Raw genomic sequence first — 15,208 nt, forward strand, 5'->3', positions numbered from 1 at the left:
CTCCATCAGCTATCTGCTGGAATAAAAACAACCCAGAGAGGAGCACGAGTTACTCAAAAAAACTTGGGGTTGTTCCAGCTTGTCCCTTGTTATCCCCTAGGTACTTTCACGCCGATTAACAGCTTGGTCAAATATCTTTCTGAAGATCAAATTTAGGTTGACTGAGCATTAACTGCCCATGTTCTCTCCTGTCCCTTTTTTAAAGATAGGCAGCATGTTTGTTTTTCCCTGCAACAGCCACTGGTAGGGCTGTTCAAACAGCAGCCATAAAAAGCTGGTGGCACTGCTAACACCGAGCAGTTGCTGTTAGAGGAGAGGTTTGATTCTTATCCCGATATTCAGCTGGAGACAGAAGTGTAGAATGCACTGATAGGCCCTCAGGGAAGCCCAAACCTTCAGGAAAAAAAAAAAAAAAAAGGACAAGATAAACATCCATAGATCCCAAGCAAGATCCAAGGCAAACTTCAAACAGCCTGTGTGTGTAGGGAACCATTAAAAATACAGGACAGGGAGGCCAGTCCATACCTTGCCGCAAGGCAGGACAGAATGCATGGGTCATTCCTGACAGATGCTTGTCCATCCTGTTCTGCAAGACCTGGCAAAGAGGAGCCCAGGGCACCCCCCACCAACACATTTCTCTTTCACAAGTATCACTGCTAGAAAATTCTTTTTTCTCTGTTGCCACTCTAATGCTTCCTCACTATTAACATTCTCCTTATTCACTGTGCCACACTCAAGGTCTTTAGGAACAGACCTGGAGTTTTGGTCAGATTTTAAATGCTCCACAGGCTGGATTCTTGTCAGAGAGACCATGGAAATAGTTTTTAATTCCTCATCACCCAGCTTCCAGTCAGGCTCCATCTAGTTATCCAATTCAGGAGCCAGCAACCTTCCCCATGACAGCTATTGCTTGCCTCCTGTGCCTCTTCAACACCACCAGCCTTTACTGTGTGTGATCCATCTTGGGAAAAGAAAAGCTTCCTGAAACCTTTAAAAAGAAATCTATGTTATACCAAAATGCCAGCAGCATACCTACATCATAAAGACACTGATTTCAAACATCAGACAGTAACAGCAATGAAGCAAGTCTGAAACTTTATGAAAAATTGTTTCTGGTGCCAGTCCAGCAAGTCAAACCAGACCTGAATACAACCCACACAGCATAAACTATCACAAGTACAGGAGTGGTACAAGGCCTTCTGAAAGAAGATATAAAAGAGGGTGGATATCTGGGGAGAAAAAAAAATTAAGCCATTCTGAATCATACCTAGTGCTTTTCACTCATTAAAATAAACCTTTTGGATGTGCAGTACGTGCAGTCACTGACTTGTAGCACTGCTAATTTGCCTATGTTAGCCCACATCTCTAGGTATCAGCTCATGCTCTTTCCCCTGACTGCCAGAGTGCACTCATTAAGACAAACACATTGCTGCTGAAGTACTAATTGTTTTGAAAAGTGCCCTTTAAATAAGAGGCCTTTTACTACTAGGCAGGATGTGTTCTAAGAGCTTTAGCCTTTGCTGCCAAAAGACTGGTTGATCATTTTTTGTTTGTCAGAGAAAAATACCAGAAATGAACGAAAGAGCTGATAGAGCATCAGTTCAGACTGAACAGCAACCACCTCCTTCCTCATCTTGGGATCTTCATTCCCACATGGAACAGAAAAAGAAGGGAGAAACTCCAAAGTAGAGAGGTTGGGAAGATCATTGAATTGTCAATATATCAGTTGAAAGGTCAACTGACGAGTTCAGGTCAATTCACTGGGATCTCCTGGTGCTTCCAATGGCACAGATCCGGTGTTGCTGCTTTAACTATCAGTTGCCTAGAACCAGCCCAATATAATTTCTAACACTTTTAAGTAACACTGAAAAAAAAAAAAACAAACCAGGAAAAAGAGGAGAGAGAAGAGAGAAGAGAGAAGAGAGAAGAGAGAAGAGAGAAGAGAGAAGAGAGAAGAGAGAAGAGAGAAGAGCCCCACACAAACCAAAAACAAAGACATATTTGGTGTCCACAAACAAACAAACAATAGATCAGGAACGTTTTTAGAGGACATGTCAAAGTGAGGGTGGGTGGATAACTTTAAATGTTGGAAGAGGCTTTCACTCCCCAAATGTTGGTCTCCAGACTACCACATCCCAAAATACAGAGTTTTTTTCCTCTTTGGCAGTCTGGGGCAGTCCAGTCTTTTTGAAAGCTTAGTACATGTGATGATCCTGAATAATGCTGAAAAAGCATCCTTCTACTGTTCTAGTTCTCAGCAGAAAATACAATATGTTTTATTCTGTAAGGAACTCTTCTAAAATTCATGGTTTACTCTGGAAGCCCAAGAAGTCCCCAAAGGCCAGAAAAAAATGTGAGCCAGCATTGAGACTTCAAGTCACCTCTACAAGTATGAGATGTTTTTCTGATGCAAGATTGTAATGGAGAGTTCAATCATCTTTATTTCATGAACTGTTTTTATATATTCTTGATGCAATATCTTACATGACACAGCCTGCATGCAGAGCCTTATGGTCAGGGCTCCACATCCTTCCTGGTGCTGGAATTAATTTTATTGCAGTACAGTATTTTAGATGTATCCAGAGTAAAGTTAAATTAAGCACCAAACTGCAGATTTTTTAGAAATTATTACTGCTGCAAACACTGTTTGCACTGAGTGAAGTCAGCCTTGTTTCACCATAACAGTTCAAACTACTAAAAACTAACAGCAACTGTTCATTAGTTCAAGTAATGGAGATATACCCCTTTGAAACAGGAATATTTGACACCTTTTCCTACTGTGTCTGGTCCTGAGAAGTTCCATGTGGGTGTGAAATGCAGCAGAGTGACAAATCAAAACTCAAGTGGTTTAAGTTTGTTACAACATTTAATTTCTGACACAGTTTCCATAGCCCTTGTGGGTTTAAACATAGGAGGAGGACATCCTCTTCAGAGGACATCAAAAGAAAAGAGGGTGGAAGAAATAGAATATTCTATCTCCACCCAAAACACCCCTGTAATGAGTTAATGGTAGCACACATCTGAAATTGCTGACATCGCCAATTGCCTTGGGAGTGGATCTCCTTATTTCTATCTTCCCTTCAATATGTCAAGAATATCCCTAAATTGGGAGTCTGTGAGCATTTCCTTAGAGATAATCTCCTGCACTACACAATTAGAGAGCTGCAGCAGGTTTCGTTCATCAATCTGTGCCCTCAAGCCCTCTGAAATTTTTCTGCTTGAGAAGGAAGGTCCTCTTCTCTGATGGGAAAGCAAGGAGACAATCAGCTTCCCATCAGATATATTTTAACCCCACTACTTGCCTGCTTTTCTCTGAAGCTCTTTTTTCCCTTCTGGTGCAGGGAATTGAAAGGACAAAGCTGCTCCCTTCTAATCATCCTAATAAGTAACAAATACAGGAGCCCTTAATAGAGAGATTCCTTTCACTGGCATGCCCTAATCACCTCCATAATGAAAGCAGTTAAAGAGGATATTGAACCCTTTAACCAACTGATAACTGGCTAAGCCTCTTGTGGCAATTGGCCAGGTATTAATAAAAAAAATCATTGAACTCCTTAGAAAGGAAAAAAAACCAAAAACGCTAAGAAACTTCAGGGATTCTTCCCTTGAAATGGAAAAATATATAAGTGCCCATTACACTTGAGAAAAAAAGAAAAGCATCTCAGTGGATCATAAAGTGATAGATCAGAAGAAGTTGTTAACTGTCTGGGAGTCATGAAAGTAAGGAAAACACACAAACAGCAAGAAAAGAATCAGACTCCACCAAAAAAAAAAAATAGAATAAAAGCATCAACATTCTTCCTCAAGATTTCTCTTTGCTCAATTTTGAGGTATGCAGTAGGCATGTAAGTTCAGCCTTTCCGTTTCAATTTAAAATATACAAATCAGTATAAATATCAATGTCAAATCCATTATTAAAAATAAATAAATATGAAAACTACTTTTAAAGATATTTTCCATCAGTTGGTTTGCTATAGAATATAGCTCCTTGCATTGAAGAATTCTTGTCAAATAATGGCCTGATCCAAAACAACTGTTACTCAAAATATTTTCTCTGTTACTTATAATAAACCTTGAATCAGGACTTTATTTCTGGGTTTGGGGTTTTGGGTTTTGGTTTTTTTTTTCATTTTTTTGCCAAATATTCTTTTATAGAGGAGGTGTCCATAGACAGTCTCACTTTAATCAAAGAAAATGCTGTAGCTGCAACACCAGCAATATCAATTTTAGTTGTAGCTAATCAAGTCAGAGATACCTGGTGTGTATTGGTAGCATGGAAATCTGCCTAAAATCAGCAGATTCCATGCGCTATTATCCTGAGAAAATAACAAATTATAACTGATTTGCATTGCAGCAATGTCCATGGGTGACATTTCTGAAGGAGTCCACGGCTTCATTGAAAACTATCCAAAAACAGGAGAATAAGCCTGCTACACACAGCAAACATCTGTTGCAGGTCCACAGTAACCTCTTAGCTCCACATACAGGCATCAAGGACTCATTAGCTCTGCATCACCAGTAAGTGTCCTTGCTAGTTTCTGTTAGAGGGGAAGGGGATCTTTGATGTGGCCTCTAACTATATCCAGCCAAGGACCTTCAGTAAAATCCACAGCAAGTGGATACCTGATAGCCTAAAGAGCCTTTGAGAGAAGACACATAGTAATAACAGAGATAATTAGCCAGAACAGCACATGAACTTCCATGAAATAAGCTCCAGGTTCTGCTATTACTGCATGTCAGAAGACCTAGGCTGCAGGAGTTTGCCAGTATCACCTTGAACTCCTTATGGACCTCTGACTTTGGTTCATCTCCACTGTTCAATCTGGCTGCAAACTCATGCCATGTCAGCCAAAAGAGAAAGAAGTGAGCAGTTTGGCAATTAGAAAATAGCTCCCAACCTGAGTCTTCAGAAAGTCATTTTCTGTTCTTGTTTCTAAACTGAGGATAATTTTTACACAGAAGTGTTGTGAAGATGAATCACCTAATGTCACTACAGCATTCTGAATATAAAGTTCTGTGCAGCTCCAGCTCAAAGCCACGAGAAAGGATTTATGGGGGAACATGCTCCAACACTGAAGGAACTGAGCACCTCAGCTCACATGGCATTCGAGGAAACACAACAGCATTCTCGGCTGTCCTTGGTGCCAGACCAGTAGCATCAGTCCCAAAACTCATGGTGTCCAACAGGGAAGCTCTCCATTAATCAGTTTTCCTTTGGTCAAGCCTCATAGTTGTGAAGCTGTCCCAAGAAAAAGCAAAAGGTTTTTTTTATTTTTATTTGAAGCAGGCATAAAACCACTGCCAACAGCTAAATTTATTTCCTTATTCTTAGTCAAAAACACCTTCATTCACTCCAAGTTCTGCCCTGTGAACCTCTGCTTGCCATCCTTGTATCAGCGGGATCATCTTCTCCTTCAGCTAACTTCTTTCCCAAAACACTTACCAACACCTCCAGCTTCTAACTTTGACTGTGGCTAAACACAGATATTTCTATTCTGACACTTGCAAGGGTCCATAAATGGGTTTACTGGCTAGAAAAATAATCAATAAGCAAAGACCATAAAGTGGAGAAAACAGAATTTCATATATCTTTGTGGGTTTTTTTCTCAAGAGAAACAAGTTGACCCAAGAACTACTAGGTCTCAAGAAGTAGGGAAAAAGAGGCAGATTCAGAAAATCATAGAACATACGGCTGATAAAGACTTCAAGAGGTCAGCCAGTCCACTTTCCTTCCCAAAGGCAAAAGCAGCTGCAGCTTATTCATTCCTGGGAAATTTTTGTGTTCTCTCTTTTTAAAGCAGCCTCCTTAGGCAGACTCTACCTGCACACAACCATCCTGACGGCAGGGAAGAGTTTTCTTCATGGTTAATCTAAATCTCACTTGCTTCAGGTAAAAAAAGAAGTTATGAGTAGTTAGGAGAAAATGAAAGAGCACCAAATACTAAAAAACCACAAGACAATCATTTCTCAAGTGTTGCTACATTAAGGAAGTCTTCAGACACCTCCACCTAGTTCAGTGGCCAGAGGTTTCTCAATATTTCCCCAAAACTGTTTTCCAACTCTTATTATTATGTTTGCACTGTCAATAAGCCACACTGTGGGAAGTTGCAGCTCAACATCATTCTGAGCTGTAATTTTTATTTGTTTATCAGTGATTTTTAAAAAGCTTTTGCTGAAGTGCTCTGGCAGGAATCTGAGGTATCATTGCAAAACCAGTTTTCAAGAACTCAAAGAACTTTATCCACAAATGTGAGCAAAGTAGCCTCAAAGTCTCCTTTGTTGGCAGAACACTATTCTGATTTTGTTTTTTTTTTTTTTTTAATTTTCATCAGACAAAGAATATAGTGTGAAACAATCTTCCAGACTATTCTAGTTTTGCAGGGGAGAAAAATCCCACACACAGTCCATCTTTACAGGGCTCACTGTAGCAGACCTCCTTCTTGCTTTGGAGATACCACCAGCAGATATTCAGGTCCTCAGCATCCAGTATTCTCCACTAAAGTTTCAGATGGCATGAATGAAGAGATTTGTTACTTCAGTGCACCTACAAGCATTTGTCTCACCAGAAAATCTTGCTCTCTGCTTTCACCTGAATTTATTAATAATTGATCGGCTTAATCTACTCTGTGCTTGTTTGGTTTTTTAACAAGATATGACCTTCATGGTCCTGGCAAGTCATGAATGCCCCAGTTAATTGACCAAAGCATTTGTGTCTTTACCTTTAATCTCTTCCCTTACATGTCTTGTTTTCTTCCTTTCTTTTTTTTCTTTCCATTGCAGGTTGTCCATCTGCCACGATTTCCTACTCAAACTTTTTCAATGCACTAGCTCTAAATATTACCATCCACCAAAAACCAAGAGCAGACTCAAAACACCAGAGGTTAGTCTTAAAAGAGGAGCAACAGACAAAATAATTCACTTGTGAGAACACTTCAATCTTTTCCTTACCCAGATTAGAGACATCACTGCACTACTAAGTTGGTGTTTTTCCACCCATTTTATGGAAGGGTAAAACAATGCAGAGAAAGAACACAGAGACTCAACCACTGTCCCAAAATGGATTTAAGCATGTGTTTGCTTAGTTCATTAATGCAGGTTCAAACTCCCTGTCAGGACACCATCTGCCAGAAGTATGAAATGTCCTCATCTGGATGCAGACAGCTCCTGAGTGTTTGGCTACTCAGCAGCCAACCAGCTGTCAAGAGGTGGATGTTCATTCACCATTACAGGTATTGCACGACATTCTTTTAAAAAGTATTTTATCTGAATAGTTCACTCACTGCTTATAGTAGGTTCAAAACTGAAAACAGAGTCCTAAAAGCTGCAAAAGGAGACTCATAATTCACAGCACACACTGCCTTAATTTTGGTGCCCTTAGAGTAACTTCTCAGGAAAAAATAAATGAATAAAAATTTTCAATCTGTTTGTTGTTTCAGTTCAATTTACGGTGACACAAGCAGCTTTCAGTTCTTTACATTCTGCACAAGCCTCCAGTGTTTACTAGAGTTTGGTGGTGTTAAATCAAGTACAACTATCACCCTTTAAGCCCTAAATGATAGAGCGATATCCATACCAATAACACATTTTGACAGTGTTGACACCTGCTTACAGAAAAGCAGGTTAATGACCTATAGAAAAGGGCATTAAAACTTGCTAGAAATCCTAGAAATAATCCTTTGTTTTTGGAAGGTGGTGCTTTTATTCATAGTATCAAGCCTTTAGATGAACTCTGTGGCATATTCTACAGCATATCTCATAAAAGACAAATAGCTGGATGAAGAGCTTCATTAAACCACTCTTTTTCATCATTTTGACTGTGCAAGTGGAAATGGATAGGAATTCATACTAGCTCACTCTGAAACAAGAACAGTCCTGAAATGAATGCAGCACCTGGTGAGAGCCAAAAAAAAGCTTATTAACTCTTTTTGATCCCCTAAAAACTTTTACACAATTCAAACACAACCAAAACTTTGTAGAAGCTGGGGGAGAAGAAGGGGAGGGGGAGAGGATGTTCTGCTAATTGATTTTAAGAGCAGACTCATCGAGTGTTGTAGCACCTGCTGTTGTCAACCTTTCCATTGTTGTGTTGGTTTAAAAGAAAAAGAAAAAAGAAAAGGCAAGAAAGAACAAGAACATTGCACCTGAGGAACAGAAGCACATGTTCTGCCCCAGGTGAAAAAAAAAAACAAACTGTTTTCATATACTTGATTAGCTCTCACTTTTTAATTTAATACTCAGCTTAACAAGTGAGCAGTAACCCCTAAGCATCCGCCAATAAAAGCCAAATACCACAGATTAGAGGAAATGAGAGGCTTGACCAAATCTCAGTGCTTTGCCTCACACAGGAGATTTCCAGGTTTTCATGGTCCCTTCCAAATAGATCTTTAATGATGCGATTCCACGGCAAGCAACAAGCGGCAGAACCTGCCCGAGGAGGTGAGTCCGGAGCTGCGGCGGCGGATGGGAGCCGAACCTGAGCACCGCAGCCCGAGGGCTCTGCCAGGACTGTCCCTGTCCCTGTCCCTTCAACACCATAGCCCGGGGGCTCCGCCGGAGCTGTGCCTGTCAGTGCAGAACCAGGGACCGGGGACACTGCCGGAGCTGTCCCTGTCCCTTCAGCACCACGGACCGGGGACACTGCCGGAGCTGTCCCTGTCCCTCCCCCTGCAGAACCATGGACAGGGGACACTGCCGGAGCTGTCCCTTCAGCACCATGGACAGGGAACACTGCCGGAGCTGTCCCTGTTCCTTCAGCACCACAGCCCGAGGGCTCTGCCGGGGCTGTCCCTGTCCCTATCCCTGTCCCTTCAACACCATAGCCCGAGGGCTCTGCCGGGGCTGTCCCTGTCCCTGCAGAATCAGGGACCGGGAACCCTGCTGGAGCTGTCCCTGTCCCTTCAGCACCACGGACCGAGGACACTGTCGGAGCTGCCCCTTCAGCACCATGGACTGGGGACACGGCCGGAGCTGTCCCTGTCCCTGCAGCACCACAGCCCCAGGGCTCTGCCGGAGCTGTCCCTGCAGAATCACGGACTGGGGACACTGCCGGAGCTGTCCCTTCAGTACCACGAACTAGGGACCCTGCCGGAGCTGTCCCTTCTGTACCATGGAGAGTGTACGCCGCCAGAGCTGCCCCTCCAGTGCCACGCACCGGAGACACTGCCAGACTTAGACCTTGAGTACCATGGACACTGCCGTGTGAGTCCTTTCAGCACCATAGACTGGGGACACTGCCAGAGCTGTCCCTTCAGCCCCATGTCTCAGGGGCAATGGGGCACCTGTTCCATGGTCTGGGGACACTGTTGGACCTGTCCCCTGGCACTAGAAGAGAAGCACCAAGCTCTTCCTGGCAACTGATGGGCCATGGCCAACCATGAACACCTTTGATTAAGTTAAAGCCACAGTAGTTGAAATCAGCACAGCGAAGAGGTAATCACTCCAGACATGTCGCTAGCATGGCAGTATCACAGAGCACAATTAAGTTAGACATAAATTAATCTGCAACCATATGCATCTTGCTCGACTTTGTGGTCCGCTGATTCTTATCACTGCTTTGTCTGAAGGGACGTTTTGTAGAGATAGAGGTACCCTTCCAGATTAGGCAAGGTCTTTGTTCACTCTCTTTTAAAGGTCAGCCTTCAATGATATTTAAGACACACTTTTGCTGGAGTATCTACTGAGTAAAGCAGGTTCACCAATGCACAGTCTACTGTATGTGCTTCTGGAAGTCTATCCAGAAGGTTTTGGAGGGAGAAAAGAGCATACACACAAATTTGAAAAGAAATAACCAGCACAAAATATTAGTATGAATATTTTAGGTCACTTCCCTGGACAAGAAACATAGATAACAACTCTTATTTTTCTACGAACTTAAACAAAGTAGTTTTTTGGGGTTTTTTCCATCCGTGAGACAAATTAGTTTAGGATAAATAAGAAATTAAAGAAAAATCTTCCGTGCTTACTTTTACAGACTAGCTGTAGATCAGACAACATCATGAAGCCACTTTAGTACTGAAGAGATGATACAAAAAATAGAATTGCATTTGGCAAGATGCAGAGAGCAACTATTAATAAACTTTTGAAAGACGGATCAGATATCCTCCCAGAGCACAGCTTCCCAAGCGAACAATTGTTAGAGAATGTCTGAAACTTTCTGCACCATTCTTTATTATCAGTCTTCCTCCCAGTGGTTCCCTGTTGCTATACACATTTTTAAATTTAAACAATTCATACATCCCAAAGCACCCCTGCCTACAGAAATGCATTCTGAGGTACTCTGAGCTTCCTAAACAAATCCCAGCCCTCTGAAGGAGAAAATGCTACAACTACCCATGCAGGTTGTACTTGTTTATGGGTAAAATACCATCAAACCAGCCAACTACAGTACAAACAACCCTTTCTACCTGTCACCAACAGAGCTTAAGAACACAGCAAGTACTGCAGGCAGCTCCTGGGCAGGAGTACAGGCACTGTGAGTACCAGGAGCGTGTGGAAGGCTTGTTGTAACACAGAGGAGCAGAACAGCATTCACTTAGCACACACAAGTGGCAAGAGACAGGCTGAGGAGGAGAGACTCAGTGGTCAAAGGAGGAAAGAGAGTTCTGACATTGTAACCAACAGCGGGAAATACAAATCATCAGCCAAAGTTGCATTCTACTTTATGTTCCATGACCTGATAATATATGCATTTGTATTAATATAGCTAATAACAGAAAGGTAGAGGAAATTAACCCTTAAACATCTTATCTTTGTAAGGGCAAATAGGCTTTATACTGTCAGATGGTCTTTCAAAATAAATTTTTTACTGCCCCAGGTAGAATATAGTCAAATACAAACATAAGGAGACACTTTTCAAAGTGCAGTGGACAGCACGTTCTGCTCAAAACTCAGTATCTTCCGGCGGCACTGTGAAAATTTCTTATAACAATCCCTATGTGGCAAAAAGACCAAGTCCTTATGTATTAACAAGAGAACTAATTTCATGTCCCGTTATGTATAATGCACTATCAAACAGCCACTGAGTTAGAGGGGTCGCTTCAGATCTCCACAGGTATTAAAAGTTCTGGGAGAAAAAACATTATCAACTGTCTTAGTAAACCCACCTTAAAAGAACACAAACCAGCACGAGTAAACCTGCTCATCCAGCCAAAGCCAGAGTTGTAGCACAGTTCTGTGTGCACTCCGCAGCCTCTAAGTCACCGTGGTATTTATTTTTATGGCAGAGAAACAAACTTTGTGACAAATTCTCAGCTTCAGCTGTGGGAAGCAGGGAAGTACAAAATGACAGCCTGTGGCTGTGTCCACTGACTGCCCCTTGACTGTCCTGGGAAGCAGCACATCTGGGAGGCTGGGCAGCATGGATGTGACAGCCAGCATCATTTTGCCTGGCAGACTATTTGCCCACAAAGGGGAAATGCAGACTGTGACCTGTTGTCACATCAGACGCTCCAGTTGCAATAAAAACTCCAGGAACACATTTTCAGTGCCCAGGGTTTGGGCACAGCTGTGGGAACCACCACCACTGCCCTTGCCAACTCCAAAACAAAGTTTGCAAAAGCAGCTCTACCCATGCCTGGCTACGTGAAGGGCTTTCCCAGCTGATCCAGTTCCCATGCCCTCATCATTTTCATTCTCCTCCAGGCTGCTTTTTGCCCAAGTTTTCCCCGCGTCTCTTAAGGTGGAAGAAGGAGTGTAATAACAGGGCCTTCTTCCTGAGGGGAACCCCAGGAGTGTCACTCTGCCTCTTCCCTCTTCCTCCCTCTATGTCTCCATCCAAGCCACAGAACCATGGTAGCCACCTGGTCAGTGCCAATGCCCCTAGCCAGACCAGCCCCACTCTTCTCCAGTCACACAAGAGACAGAGGATCCATCTCCAGGAGAAGAGGTGCGGGACAGCCTCAAGTCCAACAAGTGCCCAAGAAGAGCATTAAATTACGTAACACGGGACGGAAGCAAAAAGACTCATCCAGCACACACACCCTGGCACGCCACAGCCTCCCTGCCCCTCTCCTTTTTTTTCCAGCCCGGGAAGTTTTTGCCCCAGCCCCGGCCATGGCCCCACAGGGTCTCCTCGAGGGGAGTCACTCACCGATGGTCGTGATGACCGTGATGGCAAAGTAGAAGGAGCCGGCGAATTTCCACTGGACTCCGGCGCGGTGCGGCTCGGACTGCATGATCACCAACTCCAGCTGCCGGTAGTCCTCGCTGGTGATGTTGTACTTTCCTTTGAGCCGGATCTCCTCGGCTTTGAGTTTCTCCTCCTCCCGCATCTCGTTGTCGGACTCCAGGGCATCAAAGACGGCAGCCCCGACCAGCAGGTAGGTGAACGTGCAGATGATGAGGGACAGGGTCCGCACGTTCTGCCTCTTCATGGCCGCCAGCAAGGGGCGAGTGAGGGGACCATGTCCCCCCCTGGCCGCCCGGGGTTCCGACAGGCCGCAGCAGCCACAGCAGGGCAGCAGCTGCCGGGGGGGCCGGCGGCGCCCGCCGCCGCTGCCGCCGCTCCGGGGCAGCTTGTGCTGCGGCGGCGGTCGCTCCCCGCCCGCCTGCTCGGGCTCCTGGGAAGAAGAGAGGCACAGGAGGCTGCTGGAGCGCCGGGACCAGGTGCCCTGAAGCCGGGAAACTCTGCGCAGGACCTGCCCAAACCAAGCCGTCCCAGGGCGCAGGGCCATCCAGGGCACCCCCCGCTCCTCCCCAGCACCGAGGCCAGGGGCAGGGGGTCCCCGCCGAGGGGCCGACGGCCCCGGCACGGAGTCCTGCGGCGGGCGAGTCCCCCCGCGAAGTTGGCGCGGCGGCGCGGGGAAGGGTCGCCCGCAGCCCGGGCGGGGCGCGGCGGGGAGGCGGAGGCCGCCGCCGTCCCAAGTTTCTTCAGGCGGAGCGGCGGGGCCGGGGGGAGCCGGGCGGCGGCAGCGCGCCCATCCGCGGAGGAGCAGCGGGGCGAGGGGAGGAGGGCTCCCGGGCTCCGGCCGTCGGGGACCCGACCCGCCCCGGCCCCGGCTGCCTGCGGGAGCGCCGGCCGGGAGGGTCGGGACGGGCTGGGCGCTCTATTCCTTCCGCCGCGGTGCGCGGAGGGCGGCGGGGAGCCGGGCAGCTGCTGCTGCCTCTGCTGCTGCTGCTGCTGCTGCAGGTGGCCGCGGCGTGGGCAGCGGAGCGGCGTCCGGCGCGGCGAGGGCGGCGGCGGCGGTGTCAGGCGGCGGGCGCGGGGCCGGGGGCAGCATCCCCGGGCGCGCCGGGCCGCGCCGCCGCTCGGGCGGGAGGCGGGGGCGCCGGGCCGGCGGCGTGGCCCTGGCGGCGAGGAGCCGGCGCTCCGCGAGCGGGAGGAGCGGCGCGGAGCCGCCCCGGCCGGCGGGCGGGGAGGAGGCGGCGGCGGCGGCCGCGGACCGAGCACCTGCCCGGGGCAGCGGCGGGGCGGGACGGCGGCGGGCGCTGGCTCCGGCCGCGGGCAGCCGGGAGGAGCGGAGAATCGCCGGCGGCTTCCCCGGGAAGCGCGTGAGGGCAGCTCGGCCCCGGGCGGACACAAAGACGGAGGCGAGAAGAAAAAATAAGACAAAAAAAAAAAAAAAAAAGAAAAATGAAAAAATAAAAAGAGGCAAAAAGGAGGGAAAAATGAAAGGGTACTTTCACGGCTGCTACCCAGGCGGTCGGTACCGGGGCTGCTTTATTTAGGATGATTTTAGAACAAAGCCGTTAAGAAAAAGAGCGACCGTCCTCCTCCTCCTTCTCCCGGGCTCTTGACATCATCTCGGGGAGAAGCGAGCCCGCGCCCCGCAGCCATCGCCTGCGCGTGTGTGTGCGGGCGTGTGTGCGGGTGTGTGTGTGTGTGAGTGTGTGCCCGTGCCCGTGCCCGTGCCCGCTCCGGCGCGGGAGGCGGGATGCGGGAGGCGGGATGCGGAGCCCGCCCCGGCCCGCCGCGGGGAGCGCCTTAACCCCCTCGGCGCCGCCCCGGCAGGGAGCGGCCGCGGAGCTTCCCCGGCGCGGCTGCGGCTCCCGCCCCCCTTCCCCGGGCTCGGCCACGCCCCGGCCGCCGAGCGGGGCCGGGCGGTGGCGGGAGGGCTGAGCCGTCCCTGCAGGGACAGCCCTGAGCCGCTCCCACCCTGGAGCCGAACCGCGCGTAGCGGCCGGGACGGTTTGTGCCACCTCCGCCGCCCGGGGATAGCGGCTCCGCGGGCTCTGCTGCACCGCCGCCTCTCCACAGACCGCCAGAACCGACACACAGGCAGAGCCCTGCACGCCCCGAGCCTCACACACCATCCCTGTACACCCTGAGCCTCACACACCATCCCTGCACGCCCCGAGCCTCATACACCATCCCTGCACATCCCGAGCCTCATAGACCATCCCGGCACGCCCCGCAATGCGCACCACCGAACACGCACACACACAGCCCTGCACGCCCTCAGTGTCACACAGCATGGCCCCCATGCACACACCTGCACAGCCCTGCACACCCTCAGTCAGTGTCACACAGCATGGCCCCCATGCACACGCCCCAAGCATCACACCCCACAGTCACACACAGCACAGTCACTCACCTCACCTGCAGGTCGTGTGCTGATACTCCATGCACACAGAAATCCACACAGCACAGTTCCACTCAGGCACCCCACACACACACAATGACCTCAACACACCACAGCCACACATACCACAGCCCCACACATCAAAATTCCCTCAGGTCCCCACCAAATGCGCCACAGCATCACACACTCCAAAACCTGCTCACACCACCTCCCTCCACACTTCAAAGCCCCTTCCCCAGGCTCAGCATGACCTCCAAAGCACAGGCAGGCACTCAGACCCATGTGTGGGTTCACAGAGGTGGAACCTGATGATGTTTAATGTTCCTTCCAGCTGAAACCATTCTGTGATTCTGTACTCGTTGCATGCAACCTACATACACACAGCAAAATGTTCCCAATGGTTCAGAGGAGCCAGCCTGGCTCCACAGAGTCCATCCCCAGCCCCATGGCTCCTGAGCCACCACCCTGGGGAGGCTGCAACCCCTCAGCTCCCCTAGCCACATCCTGCCTCTCACTCACCATCAGGTGTTACCACAGGAGCCTGAGGCTGCTTTTCTGTACTCCCTGAGACAAGGCTGACCCTCCTCATGTTGTCTTGCTCATAATTTCAGGCATCCTCCTGCATTAGAGCTAGGATTTTCAGCCTTACCCAGTGAAGGATGAGCTGGTCCTGATTTCTCTGATCCTCA

General features: G+C 48.0%; 1 protein-coding gene and 1 long non-coding RNA gene across 2 annotated transcripts in view; one reads left to right on the forward strand and one right to left on the reverse strand.

Annotated features, from left to right (window-relative positions):
• KCNK9 (potassium two pore domain channel subfamily K member 9) overlaps positions 1-12,671 on the reverse strand; it is an 89,431-nt gene extending 76,760 nt beyond the window's left edge. The window contains exon 1 of the mRNA XM_063178524.1: positions 12,089-12,671. Coding sequence (XP_063034594.1) covers positions 12,089-12,671 — 583 coding nt within the window. The remainder of the gene's footprint in view (positions 1-12,088) is intronic.
• LOC134430689 (uncharacterized) overlaps positions 12,213-15,208 on the forward strand; it is a 60,223-nt gene continuing 57,227 nt past the window's right edge. Inside the window, exon 1 of the long non-coding RNA XR_010030896.1 lies at positions 12,213-12,317. This is a non-coding gene — a long non-coding RNA (uncharacterized LOC134430689). The remainder of the gene's footprint in view (positions 12,318-15,208) is intronic.

This window comes from Melospiza melodia, chromosome 1 (genome assembly GCF_035770615.1).
Source record: "Melospiza melodia melodia isolate bMelMel2 chromosome 1, bMelMel2.pri, whole genome shotgun sequence".
In the NCBI taxonomy this organism is placed as follows: domain Eukaryota; kingdom Metazoa; phylum Chordata; class Aves; order Passeriformes; family Passerellidae; genus Melospiza; species Melospiza melodia.